This window comes from Pelobates fuscus, chromosome 9, assembly GCF_036172605.1.
Source record: "Pelobates fuscus isolate aPelFus1 chromosome 9, aPelFus1.pri, whole genome shotgun sequence".
NCBI classification, from domain to species: domain Eukaryota; kingdom Metazoa; phylum Chordata; class Amphibia; order Anura; family Pelobatidae; genus Pelobates; species Pelobates fuscus.
In genome coordinates this window covers 24,368,909-24,387,222 of record NC_086325.1, presented here as the reverse complement: position 1 = coordinate 24,387,222, position 18,314 = coordinate 24,368,909, and the positions used below count along the sequence as shown (strand labels likewise).

The 18,314-nt window shown below is 41.4% G+C and overlaps 1 protein-coding gene across 8 annotated transcripts in view; it reads left to right on the top strand.

Annotated features, from left to right (window-relative positions):
* The window catches only part of COL11A2 (collagen type XI alpha 2 chain), a 123,917-nt gene that overhangs the window by 45,836 nt on the left and 59,767 nt on the right, over window positions 1-18,314 (top strand). The window contains exons 5-16 of one of the 8 annotated variants that reach the window (XM_063431544.1): window positions 2,026-2,157; window positions 7,124-7,237; window positions 9,360-9,569; window positions 10,452-10,601; window positions 10,910-11,098; window positions 13,927-13,986; window positions 14,452-14,493; window positions 15,577-15,639; window positions 15,732-15,806; window positions 16,843-16,929; window positions 17,009-17,065; window positions 18,051-18,104. In XM_063431544.1, the coding sequence (XP_063287614.1) occupies window positions 2,026-2,157; window positions 7,124-7,237; window positions 9,360-9,569; window positions 10,452-10,601; window positions 10,910-11,098; window positions 13,927-13,986; window positions 14,452-14,493; window positions 15,577-15,639; window positions 15,732-15,806; window positions 16,843-16,929; window positions 17,009-17,065; window positions 18,051-18,104 (1,233 nt within the window). Of the gene's footprint in view, window positions 1-2,025; window positions 2,158-7,123; window positions 7,238-9,359; window positions 9,570-10,451; window positions 10,605-10,909; window positions 11,099-13,926; window positions 13,987-14,451; window positions 14,494-15,576; window positions 15,640-15,731; window positions 15,807-16,842; window positions 16,930-17,008; window positions 17,066-18,050; window positions 18,105-18,314 lie in introns of all 8 variants that reach the window. The other 7 variants (XM_063431538.1, XM_063431537.1, XM_063431539.1 and 4 more) reach the window with 7 other exon arrangements.

Genomic DNA, 18,314 nt, shown 5'->3' with positions numbered 1-18,314 from the left:
TGTTTCTATACTGTAGTTTTGGCACATGTGAAGTGCAATACAAATTGTGACCACTAGATGTCACCAGATGATAAGAAATTGCAGTTTAATTAATTTCCTACACATTATTTTTAGGCCACATTATGGAAACTGCATGTAGTTTTTCTGTGTGGTTTTATTTTTAGAAAAATATTTTCTTTTCCTGTAGAAAATACAATTTCAAATGTGAATGGAAATAATTACATTGCTAAAACATGAGAATATGTGGGTCTGGGCATAACTACGTTAGATTATAATTACCTCACATGCAAATATCAGGCTGTCACACACTGTCACACACAATTACCAACTTTGTTTCCACTAGATATTTTTAGGACATAACTGATTTTTGTACTTTTTTTTATTTAAAGAATTCATTTAGACAATATGACTTCCAGCGCTGCAGACTTAATTGAAGTAATAATATATTTTTTATCCATGAAGCATTCATTTCGTTTTTTATGGTTTTCATGTATATAAAATTATATCTAGATGCATAATATTATAGTTTTACATTTGGCTCAATGGCTCACTCACTCCCTTGAAATCCGTATTCCAATTTGGCTACATCCATTTTTTATTAAACCTTTGAATTCACGTGTAGACATATGTTTCAGATAATTAATATATGTATACATTTCTTCTGTGAATGTATATAAAATAGTACTTTGGATGTTGGGATCTGTGAAATCTCTCATAATTAATGGCTTTAAGAAAACGGTGAGGGTACTAACTTCATATTAATGATCATTTTATTTTATATAACACTAACTACAATAGGCCCTCTAGATCTACAGTCTTACCCTAAATGCATATCATTTGTTCTTATTGATGGGCAACACGTGATACGCACTGCTTTGTACTATAACCGATTTAAAGCTGCAGTAACAACATTAATTAATTAATCATTGAGTAACCCTGCAAAACATGTATATAGAGATGCTGGCCACGAAGCTCTTCCAACAAAGTGAGAAGGCAAATTTGGTGCAAATCATCTGAATAAACAATGCAGCGATTCACGTCTATTTGACCTTATAATTTGAAAAGATACTTTGAGGTTTGAAAACGAATGTAACTGCTGCTGGAACTTTTATCAGTACGTTATCTGACCAGCTCTGACCTACACAGATATTTTGTGCAATATTTATTAAGTCATTCCTTTTCGATGTCACAGTCGTAAATTCTAAGAAAAAACATTATCGCCATCTCTGCATTTCACGGAATCATATAAGCAATAAGAAGATTGAAAACGAAATCACTGTGATGTCAGCCAGTTCTGCTGTTGGCTCTGGGTTGCGATCTGTGCAAATTCCTAGAATAGAAGACATGGGTGGATAAACACATTATAACCTTATGTTATGGAAGTAGGAAGAGAGACCTCCATTAGTTCAAAGACTCCCCAAGTAACAGTGTTCTTTGACCAATATGTGACCAGATTCTTCTTAGACTATATTTGGCAATAGATGGTTTTCAATGGTAGTGGCATTTGCCCTTGGTGGATCTTACCTTTTAAAACCAGCAGACAAGTCCATGGATTGCATGGTGTTCTGACTACGGCCTCGGTTGGATTGTAAATGGTAACATTTATTGTATATTATTATCTGATATCCTTTTAACCCCTTAAGGACACATGACGGAAATATTCCATAATAATTCCCTTTTATTCCAGAAGTTGTGTCCTTAAGGGGTTAAATTAAACCAGTTCAGTTGTGATCCTGAGCCAGTAGATAATGGCATGGCGTGATTAATTAATTTGAGCCACCTGTTAGCTTATAAGAGCAGATTTATTCTCTATACTGTGAATGGCTTGGCATTCACCAATAAATGGTAAATCTTACATCAAATAGTTGATCTGAAAACTTGGCTGACTTTTTTTTGTTATATTAGCCTAGAATGCTCAATCCCCTTGTGAAATCCAACAATTCATGGTTTACTATTTTTCAGAATCAGTTGGTTTTGTGAAATCATTTTCTTATGTTTTGTTTTTTTCTATTTTACTGTCCTCAGGGAGATATACAACAACTGCTCATAGTATCTAACGCTCAAGCCGCCTACGATTACTGCGAACACTACAGCCCAGACTGTGATACTGCTTCATCCAACACACCGCAAGCCCAGGACCCAAACTCGAGACAAGATGTAAGTGTGACGTTGTCCTGGGGACAGCAAGGAGGTGACAAACATATTGACAGTGACTAAAACAAAAGCCTTTTATCCCATGTAGTCTGCCCCTCTCCTATCTAGTAACCAATACCATGTCAATATATCCTCGTTATGTCATTCCTCGTACTTTATATATTTTATATGTTAGTATTTTATTCCTCTGGAATGCTGTAAATGGTAATATATTAATTATAATCAATGAATCCCAGGCCTTTCATTCCAGGCTACAACAATCAGTAACGCAGCTTCCAACTTCATCACAATTCATTTTCACTTTCTGACAATGTTATGAGCAGCCTTGGTCTCTTTAAATACATTTCTGTTTGCTGATAAGATGGGCAGCACTTTATTTCATAACATTTGTTTGTGTTTTACACAGCTGGTGTATGAATAGTGATACATTATCATATCTACAGTATATTCTTACAATGGAAATGTACTTTGAGAACTTCCTTTAATCACCAAATTTCACATGCTGGACTCATATAATGCCCTTTATTGTGTCCTGTTGAATGAGTCAGCTGTATGGGTCCTCTCCCAAAATATGAGTGGAAACATGGGTGATCTCTTGTTAAGAAACTGAATCCTCCAGTATTTATTTACAAAACCAGTAATCAGAAAGTAACCAATCTATGTATTGGGTAGCCTCTTCTCTGGACCAAATCCCGTCTACAATTCCTTGTGACCCCAGAATTTCATCTTCAGTCTCCGTAGAGTAGAGTAACAACTGGAACTCAGAGTAACTGACCCAAATATCAGCCGCTCTACTCAAAGTCTTCAAAACTGTTCAGGTCTTTGACTAACCTTGTTGCCTTTCTGCTGATTAAGCTTTTTGCACCCAACCCCCTCCCTGCAAATGTCCAAGTCTTCCTCTTCATCTCCCCAACCCTCTCTTTGTATTGATAAAATGTTAAGAGATTGAGTAAGATCCACTCATTGGCCAGTCCTATTGGTCATCTGGCCTTATCTGGGAAGATCTTGCTTTCTAAAGGGAGATATGCAGAGCTCTCGGATATGTGTTAGATTGCTTTTTGACATTATGTATTTTATAGGGTTAAGTTTTCAAGTGATGGTTCAAAGGAATGTGCTTACTGAAAAATGCATTGTACTGTAAATATTTTAAAGGATATAGACATTGATATAGGTCTGCATACAGAAATATTCTTAGGTGGATAAATGACTGATAGGTAGATCGATAGACAGATAGACAGATAGACAGTCAGGCACACAAACAGATAGATAGATAGACAGACAGATAGACAGACAGACATATATATATATATATATATATATATATATAAATATATAGAGATAAATAGATAGACAGATAGACAGGCAGGCAGGCACACAAACAGATAGATAGGCAGCCATAGATAGAGAGATAGATAGACAGTCAGATAAATAGATAGATAGATGGATAGATAGATGGATAGATGGATAGATAGATAGATAGATAGATACAGGGGCGGACTGACCAGTCGGGCACTTCGGACATGGTCCGAGGGCCCGGCTGGGAGGGGGGCCCGCCGCCAGAGCCGCCATCAGGGGGCCCGGCGGCAGGGCCGGATTGCCCCACCGCGGCCTCGGCATCTGTGCATGTAAGTGCCACCGGGTGGCCGGTCCGGTGGCACACTGAAGGGGCCGGGTACATGCTGGAGCCGCCGGGCCGGGTGGCAGCCTCGCCGGTCCGGCGGCACTCCTGTCAGGCTGTCAGTAACGCTGAGGACGGAAGGAGGGGAGGAGGGGAGGAGCATGTCTCTCTCACATGCTCCTTTGCGGTTCCCACAATTCCCAGCACAGGATGTGGGAACCGCAAAGGAGCATGTGAGAGAGACATGCTCCTCCCCTCCTTCCGTCCTCAGCGTTACTGACAGCCTGACAGGAGTGCCGCCGGACCGGCGAGGCTGCCACCCGGCCCGGCGGCTCCAGCATGTACCCGGCCCCTTCAGTCTTCTCTTGGTAAATGGGAGGGGGAAAAATAAAACAGAGAGGGGGAAAAGATAGAGGCAGGGGAAGAAACAGACAGTGGGAAAATAGAGACAGGGGGAGGGGAAGGAAAGAGACAGAGGGGGGGGGGAGAGAGTGACACAGGGAAAGGAGGGAGAAATAGACAGGGGGGGGAGAGTGAGACACAGGGGGAGAAAGAAGGGGAATAGAGAGATGGTGGAGGGGGGAGAAAGAGACAGAGGGGAAGAGAGATGTGGGGTAGAGAGAGACACAGGGAAAGGGGGGAGAAAAAGACAGGGGATGAGAGATGTGGGGTAGAGAGAGCCACAGGGAAAGGGGGGAGAAAGAGACAGGGGGGAAGAGATATGTGGGGTAGAGAGAGACACAGGGAAAGGGGGAGAAAGAGACAGGGGACGAGAGATGTGGGGTAGAGAGAGACACAGGGAAAGGGGGGAGAAAGAGACAGGGGACGAGAGATGTGGGGTAGAGAGAGACACAGGGAAAGGGGGAGAAAGAGACAGAGGGGACGAGAGATGTGGGGTAGAGAGAGACACAGGGAAAGGGGGAGAAAGAGAGAGGGGATGAGAGATGTGGGGTAGAGAGAGACACAGGGAAAGGGGGGGAGAAAGAGACAGAGGGGACGAGAGATGTGGGGTAGAGAGAGACACAGGGAAAGGGGGAGAAAGAGAGAGGGGATAGGAGATGTGGGGTAGAGAGAGACACAGGGAAAGGGGGAGAAAGAGACAGAGGGGACGAGAGATGTGGGGTAGAGAGAGACACAGGGAAAGGGGGAGAAAGAGAGAGGGGATGAGAGATGTGGGGTAGAGAGAGACACAGGGAAAGGGGGGGAGAAAGAGACAGAAGGGACGAGAGATGTGGGGTAGAGAGAGACACAGGGAAAGGGAGGAGAAAGAGACAGAGGGGACTAGAGATGTGGGGTAGAGAGAGACACAGGGAAAGGGGGGAGAAAGAGACAGAGGGGACGAGAGACACAGGGAGAAAGGAGAGAGACCCACAAGGGGAGGGGGAGAAAGAGGCAGAGGGGGAAGAGAGACTGGGAAGGAGAGGGGAGACATGGACACAGAGGAGCAGTGAGGGGGAGAAAGAAACATACAGAGGGACTGGGGGAGACAAAAAGGCACACAGTAGGGCTGTATATATAATTGGTGGATCGCCCCAGCCGATCTCTCTCCCCGGTCTGCAGGCACCGTGCGGGCAGCTGGCAGGGAGGGAAGAAGAGAGGACCCGGGAGCTTAGCCTGCAGCTTCTCTGGGTCCTTCTCACGCAAGCACAGAGCGTTGCCGCAGTTACCACGGCAACGCTCCGGCTCTCGCAAGAGTGAACTCTAGCCCTGGAGCTACGGGCTAGAGTTCACTCTCAACACTGCGACCACCAGGGATTCCTGGTGGTCGTAGTAGTGAGAGTGAACTCTAGCCCCATACAAACACTGCCCCCCCACACACACACCATACACATTCACTCACTGCCCCCCATACACACACACTGTCCCCACACACACCCTACACATTTACACACATTGCCTCACACACACACATACACAGACCCCCATACACAGCCCCCCATACTAACATTGCCACACACACCCTATATGTTCACACACACACACACACACACACACACTGAACCTTTCACACACACTGCACCCCTCACACATTGCACCACTGCTCCTATACCCTACTACAGCCCCATATCCCAGCAGACCCCAGGTAAGTTTTCAAACTGTTCTTAAACGGTTTGACTACTTACTCTGGGAGGGGGTCCTGGCCCTCCTGGCACCATAACCACTACACAGAGCAGCAGTGGTTATTGTGCATGGATTATTTCTTTAAATAATCTACAAGTGCCCCCGTAGCCAGCCAGCCAGCCCACAAGCCAACCAAGCCACCAGTTAGCCAGCCCACAGGCCAGCCAGGCCAGCAGCCAGCCACAGGCCAGTAGCCAGCCCACAGACTTACAACAAGCCACAGGCTTACAGCCAGCAAGCCCACAGCCTGCCGGCAGTAGCCAGCAAGTCCACAGCCTGCCGGGAAGCCACAGCCTGCCAGCCGCAGCCAGCAAGCCCACAGCCTTCCAGCAACAGTAATTAAGGTAGGATGAGCCAACTTGGCCTAGGTATCAGCAAGCTATGTTGTGTTGCTATATTGTAAATAGGAACCAGAGTGTTGGAGAGACCCCCCTCCAGGCCCCCATTAGACTCCATTGTAGTCTCTAATGGGGCTCGAGTAGATTCTTTCTAACACTCTCTAAATAACACTGAGATAGCCTCTGCTAGAAAGACCCCCCCCCCTCCATGGCCCATTAGCCCTCAATTGTAGTCTCTACTGGGGCCTTGAGGGGATTATTGCACTTTTGTTCCTTGTGTCTAAAGATTGTGTAGGGTGTGGCTGGAGGCGGGACAAGGGTGGGGCTTGCTACGGAGCATGGGTGGGGCCTGTAAGGGGGCCCTTGATTTATTTTGCCCGTGGGCCCTGAGGGTTCTCAGTCCGCCCCTGGATAGATAGACAGACAGTCAGATCGATAGAGGTCCAGTTGTCTTCTTCTTGTAACTCTAATTTGCTTTATAGGATGGGCAATGTGATCACTGACACAAATGCCGAAAACGCCAGCTGAATTCTGAGCTTTTCGTGATTAAAATGTAAAACTCTGCGTTTGGCCCATAGATTAAGGATGTCCGTGGTTGCATTTTTGTCCTTGCACCAGTTGGACTACCTATTTTAGAGGGGTGGATGATTAATTTTAATGTTTATAATAGAAACCAGTCTGGTGTAGAAACAGTTTTACTTTTCCAGTTTAATTAAAAGTAATCATTAATAGTTTGTGTAATTGGTGTTTTTACTGATAGTTCGAGTATAGAGGTACCCAACATAACGCCTTCACAATATACAATCTCTTAACGATTCCAAATAACAACCTCTCTCTCCCTTCTCCCACTCCTCATGCTTGGTCCCCTCTTCCCCAACCTTGCCGCTTATAGTATGCAGAGGAAGAGGTGGAGTATTACGAGTATCCATATTATTATGACAATAAAGAGGAAGGGACACCTGCCCCACCTACTGCCAAAGCCCCCGAGGGAGGTGCAGCTGAGCAGGTAACACGTGGATGTGTCATCGTGTCCATCCGTGGTGTCGTGTGTCACTCCATCTCATTCCATCCAGCATCTGTAGCTGTCAAACATGGTGCTGCTCAGTTTGAGAAGAAGGGTACTACATCCGTGCTCTCATATATTTGGGGTGAAAATTTTAGATTTGGATGGGGTTGGGGAAAAAATCCAAAAGGCGCTTCTTCTGTTTTTTTATTTTCTGTTTTTGAGAATGTGCTTTACCCTCTGTTATATATATTTCCTGGTTTACAAGAGTCCTTCCTCTTATATTTCCTGGTTTATAAGAGTCCTTCCTCTTATATTTCCTGGTTTGTGTGTGCACTTCCTCCTGTTATATATACGTCCTTGTTTGCATCCTCTGTTATTTATAATTCCTGGTTTAGAAAGACACTTCTCCTGCCTAATTATTTGCAGTTCTTGTATCCGCTACGCATTCTTTTCTCTTGTTGTATTCACAAATGTTCTTTATTACGCCTTCCTTTTTTGTTTTATTTCCTGTTTTTTTGTATTTCCCCATCTTTTTTTTTTTATACTCCTGCCTCCCAGACGTACCTCTTGTTCAGTTATTGTTTATATTTTGTACTTTCCTTATACATTTTCTCATTTATTTCTTGTTTTCAGCATGTACTTTTCCTTGCGTCCCCCTATTTAATGACACTTTCTGTTTCGCATGTTTAAAGGAACACTATAGTCACCTAAATTGCTTTAGCTAAATAAAGCAGTTTTAGTTTATAGATCATTCCCCTGCAATTTCACTGCTCAATTCACTGTCATTTAGGAGTTAAATCACTTTGTTTCTGTTTATGTAGCCCTAGCCACACCTCCCCTGGCTATGATTGACAGAGCCTGCATGAAAAAAAAACTGGTTTCACTTTCAAACAGATGTAATTTACCTTAAATAATTGTATCTCAATCTCTAAATTGAACTTTAATCACATACAGGAGGCTCTTGCAGGGTCTAGCAAGCTATTAACATAGCAGGGGATAAGAAAATCTTGCGATAAAGAAAGCCTAAATAGGGCTCACTTTACAGGAAGTGTTTATGGAAGGCTGTGCGAGTCACATGCAGGGAGGTGGGACTAGGGTTCATAAACAAAGGGATTTAACTCCTAAATGGGAGAGGATTGAGCAGTGAGGCTGCAGGGGCATGTTCTATACACCAAAACTGCTTCATTAAGCTAAAGTTGTTCAGGTGACTATAGTGTCCCTTTAATTCTACCTGTGCTATTTTTATATTTTAAGTCTCACACGTGTAATTACTGTTTTTTTGTATTATGTATAGTTCCTGTGTTTTTTTTTTTTTTACTTTTCCTGTTTGCCAAATGTATTTCCTTCCTGTATCAGATCTTGTTATTATATATATTTATTTTCGTTCACATTTACTTCTTCCTCTATTTTTAACGTTACCAGACACTGTTGTTTATTCAGCAAGTTTCCCACGTATAATTCCTTCCTAGCTTTTTCATTTGCATACTCCCTCTTCTGCCATTATATTCTGATTTCTGTAGGCGTTGCCCTTTGTTCCTGGTATCCCCTTTTGCTTTCTCTAATATCGTTTACAATATCTGCTTTTTATGTATTCTTCGTCATTTTATAATTTACTTTATGTCGTTTCCACCCATACTTTGTTCCACGACCTCCCTAAGGATAGGGGTCAGGCACTGTTGTTTTAAAAAACTTTTGTTTTGATTATTTCTCTCACATATCTATTTAACATTGAACCTGACACCTAAACAGCAATATAAACCTGCCTGGATTTTCTTTTAGGTTAGTTAGCATTACTTATAAGTATGGTGAAATATTTGCCCCGGTATGCTGATCTATAGTAACAAAGTCAAAAGTCTTAGAAATTGTATTAAAGGGTTTTGGAAATTGTGGGGTATATGGAGCAAACCGTGTTACCCTTTTGTTCTCATGCTTGGCCGCACCATGGTTCTGTACCCCGTGAATGTTGCTTGTCCATCATATGTTTTATTCATGCGTGTTTCTCTCTTTCTCTCTCCAATTCATTTGTTTGTCTGTGCACCACTTCCAACGTGTTCACTATCATTTCCTGCCCTGAAAACCCTTTTGCCCCCTGTTCTACCAAAACTACCCTGGTCGCTGGCAGAAAAACAAGGCCAAAAGCCACAAGCAGCCGGCAAAACCGAAGCCAAAGGTGCCTCCTCCTGCCAAGAGTAACAGCAAGGTGAAAAACGGGGCAGCGGGCAAGTCCCCTGCCAAACGCAACACCCCTGTGAAAAATTCTGTAGGCAAAGTTCCGCCCAAGAAAAACTTCGCTGGCGCCAAGAGGAAGAACGTGGGAAATGGTTACCAGCAGGTAGAGCAAAAAAGTATGCAGATCCCAGGAGCGAGATCTGACATACATGACCCCCCTTTGCCCACATTGCTCCCCAAACCCCATGACTTCTCTCAATGTGTGTGGAGATAGTCAGACAAAAAAGAGAGAGAGTTGCTTGTCTTGTTATATGTCTTGTCAGTGATATTTTCTTTTCTGCACTGTGCTGCTCCATGCTTGGAGCTCATTCATCATTATGACCACAAAATAAGAGAGAAATGAATGCAACAGAACCAAGTGCATTACCTGGAATTCATTCACAAAATTCAGAAACCCAATGACCAGGAATAAGTTACTGATACACAGTGGGATATATGGGATTAGACTCAAAAAGATTCAAAATTTGGATTTGGGCATATTAATAAATAGGTGATTGACCTCCTTCATCTGCACTCCTATTTTGTTTCTTCAGAGCTCTCTGTTGGTTTTGTTGGCTGTGTAACTGTTGATGTTACAGCGAATGGATGAATATATCTGCCTCATCATATACCTTTGTGAATGTATAATCATCACTTTGGACATTTCATACAGAATCCATTATTGGCCTGAATCTCTTTTGCTTTGAGATTGGGTGATAATGCTAATTCTGATTGAATGTGAGATGGGCAGAGGTTTTTTTTTCCTCTTGCACGAGGAAAAAATTAAAACAGTAACTCACTAATGCTTTGATTTTTTTTTCTCTCTTTATTCCCTCTCTCATGCTCTCATTTTTATTCTCTCTCTACCGTAATTCGGTGACTTCTGTATTTCTTTGTCTCTGGTTTTCACGTCTAATCTTCACAACTTTCCTCTCTTCATTGAATCACTTCATATTTGGACCCTCTTTTCCTCAACTTCACCCTCTTTGCCCTTCTGGTCACCAAGGATCCAGCTCTTACCTCTCAGCCTATCATGACCCCTGAGCCCACCATCGTAGAACAAAGTTATGATTACACTGCACCTCATCATGAAGAGGAGGAGGTGTATGGGGCCTGGGAGGAAGAGGTCCCACAGGAGGTCCTACCCACTCCACAGGTAGTCAGTGACATCTCCGCTTGTGTTGGTGTTACATTATTTTGTTTCAAAAGAAAATTCTAGAATTCTCATATTCCCTTTTCTTGTTGCATGTTCCAACTCAGTCCCCCAAAAAAGCATCCCCAGGGAAAAAAGACTGCTCATTCCCAAGTAAATGTCTCACAAATGAAGGCCTCCTCCCCTTATCTCACTTACATGTATACCAGTAATGTCAATGTTTCATTTGACCCCAGTTCCTGTTATACTGTACTCTCCCTCCCTCTTTCCTCCACCTATCTTCACACTTGCCTCATCTTCCTCTTTGGAAGGAAAAAGAACAAGCTCCTTCAGTGGCGGTCAAGGGTAGTGATTCCTTCACAGAGGAGTATGTGGTCGGGGAGGAGGACACTCCAGCAGCTGAGCTGGATTATGAATATGTTTACAAGGATTACCATGAGGGCTCGGAGAGCGCACAGCTGGGCCCAGTCCTGTCAGCAGAAACCCCAGAGAGTGGAGGTGTAAGTCTCAATATTTAGTGTCCCTATACTTTATGGAGAAAAAAGGAAAAAAAACATGTTACAAAACATTGGTGGAAAAAGTTCAGTGAAACCTGTGATTCCCCAAAACTACCTCTTCCTCTTTGATCCCTTTGTTCATTTCTAATGTGACTTCCTGTGCGTCAACTTTTCATTGTTAATATTTCCTCTGTCCATGCGTCACCTGTTTTCTGATGTCACTGTTCCCTTTACGTCTGTAGTCCTCCCCATGGACCCACATTTGTGATGTGATCCGTGTCTTCTGTGTTCTTTTGTTGTCTCTTCAGTCTTGAAGTATGTCGTCATCCTCTACAAACTGCCTATCTGTTTTTCTTCCTTTTTGTTTACTCCCTTTCATCATCTGGCCTCCCCTGATCCATTGCAGGTTCTGCTGACAATATGATAACATATTTTTGTGATGTCAGAAGTAGCGCAATCCATGTGGTGTCTTGCGTAACCAAGCATGCCTACTGCTTAGTGTCATCTTGGTCATATTGACTCCCAAAGGATTAATTCTGACTCAACTTCAGTCATAGAATTCCCATCATGCTCTGGGGTTTTATGATCTGGCCAGTCTATTGGTCTGAATGCTTTGGCCTTGGCAATTCTGCAGCTAAGCCCACCTTAAGATGCCAGCCTTGCTACTGCAATTCCTACATATCTTGGTTATCATTTGGCTAGGGCTTGGCCAACAGGTAGCTGTCCAGCCATTTACAGCTTCCCATGATGCTTTGCAATTTGATGCCCAGTCAAAGTATCATTAATGGTTTAGTTCTGTAAAAACAGGAAGGCTACCTGCTGCCAATTCTTGATGTAACATGTGCATTGTTCTGTAAACAATGGGATATTTCTGTATACATTGTATATTTATACATCTCTGTGTACACACCTCATATTACAAAGGGAACAAGTCAAGAGTACTCAGTTTGAAGTTGGTAGTGAATGTAAGAGCTTACTATCTAAGGAAGCAAAAGACGTGCTTGGGTAAAAAAATAGAAGAGGCGTTTAGAAACAAATCACACACATTTTAACATTTACCTGTGTGCACTAAACATATAGAAACACTGTATTTAAAAAAAAACACATTAACCTTGAGAGTGCCAGAGGGCTGAGAAATGCAATGCCATGCTACCACCTGGTACTCTAAAGATTAATATTATTGTCTGTATAATAAACTCCCTTAATATAAATTTTGGCATATGTATTCACCCTGTTTGGCTTTTTCCATATTTTGTATTGTTACAACCTGGAATTAAAATGGATTTTATTACATTTTTTTATGTAAGTTAAACAAAGCATACCTAAAAAACTGATGACCCGACATATTTCTTATTGTAATACAAAAGCTGTATAAACAAGGAGAAATGTGTTGGTTGCATTTTCACCCTCTTAAATAAGCTCTGGTGCACCCAGCTACCTTCAGGAGTCATACAATTAGTTAAATGGAGTCCATTTGTGTTCAGTCAGGCATCTCGTCATCTCAAAATACATTCACCTTTTCTCAGGAAGGCACCAGAGTTTTCTTGAGAGTATATTTAAACAAACAGCATTACGGAGACAGAGGGACTATCAAATACGTTAGGGATACAGTAGTGGAGACGTATCAATAAAGGTTGGGTTAGTAAAAACAATATCCTACACTCAGAGCATCCTCCACAACACTGTTAAATCCATTATTCAAACTGGAAAGAATATGGCACTACCACAACTTTGTCTGAAAAGAAACCTTTTACAAAAACTCAGTCCCTTTGTAAGAAATATGTCAGAGAAACAACCAAAAGGTCAAGGGGTTGGGGAGATATACAGCTTTCATGGAAGCTGGGAGAAACCATTTATAGGATAGCTATAAAAAATGGATGCTCCATACAGCTAGAAATTAGGAATGTATGGCGAGAAAATGGCTATTGCTGGAGAAATTTGAGGTTACCAAAAAGCATGTGTGAGATGATGACGACACCAACATTTTACACTTTGGCTGAGGGTTAAAACATTATATAAACCAACAAGCCAACACTGCTCCTCTCACAAAGAAGTCATCTTCACGGTGAAGATGGTGGTGGTAGCATCATGCTGTAGGGATGAGACAGGGAAATCAGACATGTCTGAGGGGGCAGGGTCAAATTCAAGGCAAACCTCTTTCAGTCTACATCTAGTCTAGGTCACCTATAGCAGAGGCTTAGGTCCCCACTCCATTAACATAATGACCTTATAAATACATAAAACTTGAATGGAATGGTTCATAAATGAATAAACGCAATGTCTAAGAATGTCCCAGTCAAAGCCCAGACTACAACGGGATTGAGAATAGTCACTGTCCAACCTGACAAAATTACAACATTAAGACGAATGGCAAAAAAACGTTCAATAAATATGTGCAAAGTTGGTTGAGATTTATCCTAAAATACTCACAGCTTTAACTGAGGCTAATGATGACTTTGGGTAACCATTTAGCAACTGACAAAAGCCATTTTTTTTGTCTTGTTCAATTCACATTTATGTAATCAAAACGTATTTTGCAACTTTGACGTGTTAGGTATGTTGTGTAGCTAAAATGGTAAAAATCTCAATAAATTCCATTTTAGTACCACCACAAAATGTGGAACTGTCCGAGGTCTGAATACTGATGAAAGGAAATACGAGTCAAAATAAGATATAGTCACATTTATAGGTAAAGTCATGTAGCAGCTCCATTAGTAGATGATACCTGCTTCTTCCCTGTCTGTCAGATTAGAAATATCACACAAGGCATGCCAGGTCTGATCGATACTAAATAACGGCATCTTTTATGGTTATATGTGTGCCACCCTCAGGCAATCAGCGGACCCCGGGGGGTAAAAGGAGATAAAGGCGAGTCGGCTGTCCTGGAGCCGGTAAGTCCTGCCTTTTAACATTCATTATTTTATTATCACTATTATTCTCTTTATTATGCACCAAGACATTTTGCAGGTTTGACAATGTACTTTCAGCACTGCGAGCGCCCATTGTTGTGAACCTCTAAAGTGATGGTAAACGTATAGATTTTAAGTTAAAAGGCATAGTTATATTTTTCTGCAAATATTTTTGATAGCACTTGGTTGCCTATTGCTTTCATACAATGCTATACTAATAAATGTTTGTTTTAGATCATATTTCACATTATTAAAACATCATCAGATTGTAGTCCTCTATTGTACATGATGTCTAAAGTTGAGGAATGCCAGTAGATAGTTGGAAAATGTTATAATTCTACTTACCCCTAAGATCATCTGCTTTGTTATTGATAGCAATCATCGTAGATATGACATTATACAGTAATTGTGTGAACCATTGTGACATTAATCCTTTGTTTCTCACAGGGTATGTTGGTTGAAGGTCCACCAGGACCAGAAGGACCTGCAGTACGTATAACTCTCCTCAACTCTTTCTCTCTCTCTTTCACTCATTTACCCTTCTCTTTCTTTATTGATTATCTCCTCTTCCTTTTTATGTCATTCACTCAACCACCATTTCTTGGTCTACATGAATATAAAACAGAGCTCCACATCAACAAAACACTGTAACTTAAGTGCCAGCGGTCTCTGATTAGGCAAGACAATAATGATTCTGGGCTCCTGTCCCACCATCCCAAGCTTGTTCTCAGGAATTCCACATCTGAGAATACCAGAGAAATATCCCATGCTTGATAAACTCACGGCATTAAATCCTATACAAGAGCTCTTCCATAGGCAGCCCTGAGTGAGCCAAGGCTGGAATGGCCACTTTTCAGTTGGTTACCTGTTTTTTGGGGGGCACATTGCCTTGTAGCCCCTCCACACCTAGTACTGGCTCATAAATATAAAATATTCAATATGTAGATTAGTCTCTGAAGTCATGTTTGTCAATAAAATGCGTTATTATGTGTTATACAGAGAGACTCCCTTTTCGTACACTTTAATTCCTTTATCCATTAAATCACTGGATTCCTTTTATGGTCCACAGGGCTCTCTCTAATTCTGTTTCTGCATCCTCCATTTTGCCTTGAGTCTCAGTGAGCAAGTCTAAATTATATATGCATCTAACTAATTTTCATGAACGGCTGTCACGGTTATCACAGTAGTGTGGTTGTGTGCATTTTCATTCATGAGAAGTATTGGATAAAGACATGTATGTACTTTATAAGACCAACCACAGAGTTTATTGCCCTTGGTTAAGTATAGAGCTGCCACTAACAGAAAATTATGGTAATTGTACCCCAATAACAACTAGATTTACCACCTCACTCACACCGTAGATTAAACAGGATATATAGATGATAATCATGTCTCTTTTCTGTTTTCCTACATAAAATTCTGAGCTCTTTAGTGTAGAGTAGAGTAATAAACAGCCACCAAGTTAGTTATTTGGGAGTTACAGCAGCCTTACAGTGTTACAGAGTTACAGTGGGAAAGGACAAGCTCTGTACCACAGTTTAATGTCTCTAATGGGTTTCTGCTTTGTATTAGGGTCTGTCTGGTCCCCCTGGAACACAAGGACCACCTGGACCTGCTGGTGACCCTGGAGAGAGGGTAAGTTAGACATCCATTATTGTGTCTGTGGCATTCTGAATAATATAACAGTTTTCTTTTAAAATGATTGTACTCTATCCTCCCTGTTCTAGGGGCCTCCTGGCCGCGCGGGTCTCGGCGGAGCCAATGGATTGCCAGGACCACCAGGAAGCTCTGTCATGCTCCCAGTAAGTTTCCAAATATAAAAAATGTAATACATTAAATATTACTGATTGGACTAACTGGTTTCAAGATTGTGTATGTTTTATTGGGCTACCAGGAATACTTTTATTCCCGTTGGAATGATCTTTCACTCCGCACACTTTGCTGTAATCCCACCTCAGTCATGCTCCCCCCTTTCTAGCTTCTTGTAATTAAACCCACCTTATCTAAACAGCTCCTAGACCCAGCCCCTCCATTTCACTTCCTCTCTACCTTCGTCTTGAAAACTTCCAAAAGAGTAATGATCCAAGAATGTATCCGTTCTCCAATTATAAATGGCCACAGCCATAATTATCTCGCAGGAAATACGAACCCAGATCTGGTTCTGATTATTAGTATGTAGAGAACAACAATAAAATGTATTTTCGTTACATGGTTTAATGATGATACTCAGCACAATATGGCTGTTAAAGAATTTGATATGGCAAACTGTATGTAGCCAACAGGAGACAAAATAATGCCATCCCTTCTCACTGGCTGCATGGCGTTCTCAAATGTAGACACAGGCCTACTATTGATGAACTACAATGCACAGAATATTCTTTCCATTGCTTCCTGTCCAATCTTTGCTTCTCTCTGCTAATTATTGTTTTTATTAAAACTTTTAACAAATATATATTAGTGGTGGTGGTAGGTGGAAAAAAGGTCACCTCTCTTGGCTCCTTCCCAACAAGCCTACAATAAATTAGAATACATTCTTGTTTTTATTACTTGCCAGCTTTGTGTATCAATATTTGTGCCGCCATTTCCGTATAAATACTCTGGCTCCAAGTGTTGGGTACTCCAGGCATAGAGTGATAGAAGATCTAGTTCTACATAATTTAAATACTAATCTTCTAATGCTTCCTCATGAGATATTAAATGGAGGCCTTTGTCCATAATGGTAACATCTAATCATTCTATATAGATGGTAGCTCTAGATTGGTTCTGGTTATAATAAAGAAGAGAGCCATCTAGATCCCTACTGCTTGTCCTCTTCTCATCACATTGTCTGTTGTTCAGTTCCGATTTGGTAGCAGCGGTGGAGATAAAGGACCTGCGGTTGCTGCACAGGAGGCCCAGGCACAGGCCATTTTACAGCAGGCCAGGGTAAGTACTCTGACATGTCCTGCTTGTTTACAGTCATCTCTTCATACTGTATCTTCTAACTATGCCTCTCGTCCAACAGCTTGCACTTCGTGGAGCTTCTGGACCCATGGGATACACTGGCCGATCTGGACCAGTGGTAAGTGAAGTATTGGATATTGTGCAATATCTCATAGTAATACCATCACATAATAGTCCACAGTAATAATATTATTGAGTAACATCTAACATACTGAATACTCAGTAACATCCCATAGTAATACTGAACACTGGGCAGCAATTCATATTGATACTCGGTAATGGGTAACATTCCATAGTCATACAGTGTGTTTAGTAGCATCCCACAGGTAGGATGGTCATCGAGTTACATCCCATAGCAATACTATTGTGCTTTATATTTCTCCTAGTAAAAGTAAAAATGTTAATCATCCCATAGTCTTAATAGATATTACATAAAATGTCACAGTAATACTGAGCATTGAGTAATATGTCACAGTGATACTAGCACTGCTTGCTAATGTTGAATATTGTGTGACGTCCCATTGTGTTACTGAATATCATATAGCAATGCATAATATACTGAATATGTGTGAGATATCATGGAAATGCTAAGTATGGGATAGCATTGCAAGTTATACAGAGTAACAATGTGCAAAGCATTGTTTAACATATAGTAATATAGAGTATTATGTAAGATATAATATATACTGTGTTTGCGTGGCACATAGTGCTGTATGACGTATCATAGTAACAATAAGCATTGTGTAATACCTCTGAGTAATAAAACGCATTGCTTAGCATCTCATAGTAACAATGATCGCATGCAGCATTATCTAGAGGTGAGATCTTAAATCTGCCCCCTCAATATTAATTGCCTAAACCCCCCTGATTTCCTTGAGTGCAAGAAATGGCTAAACAATCTTCGGAGTTGTAGTTCAGGAACATCGAGCAGTTTGAGATGCTTGATCTAGAGTATGCATCCTATAAAATACTCAGGGTTATATTGTATCCCTTTAAATATTGTGTAGCATTGTTGTTTGAATTAATCCTTGTAAGTTAATAATATTTGTCTGCCAATTTCCATTTATTATGATAACTGTTTGTCATTTATTGCTTCGTTTTAGGGTCCACCTGGAAACCCTGGTGTAAAGGGGGAGTCAGGAGATATCGGTCAACAGGTAAACTAATATTTCAATGTAATATCAGGCAGCATTCTTTTTATATATGTATTTATTAGAAGCTGTCTAACAAAACCCCCGATTTGGCATGCCAGTGTGGGCCTATGGGTTCTGTGTAATGGACTGGTTATGATTTGCTGGACAAACTGAAATAATAAATGAGTTGTAAATATGGCTTAGTATAGACTGACCGCTGTAATATTATGCATT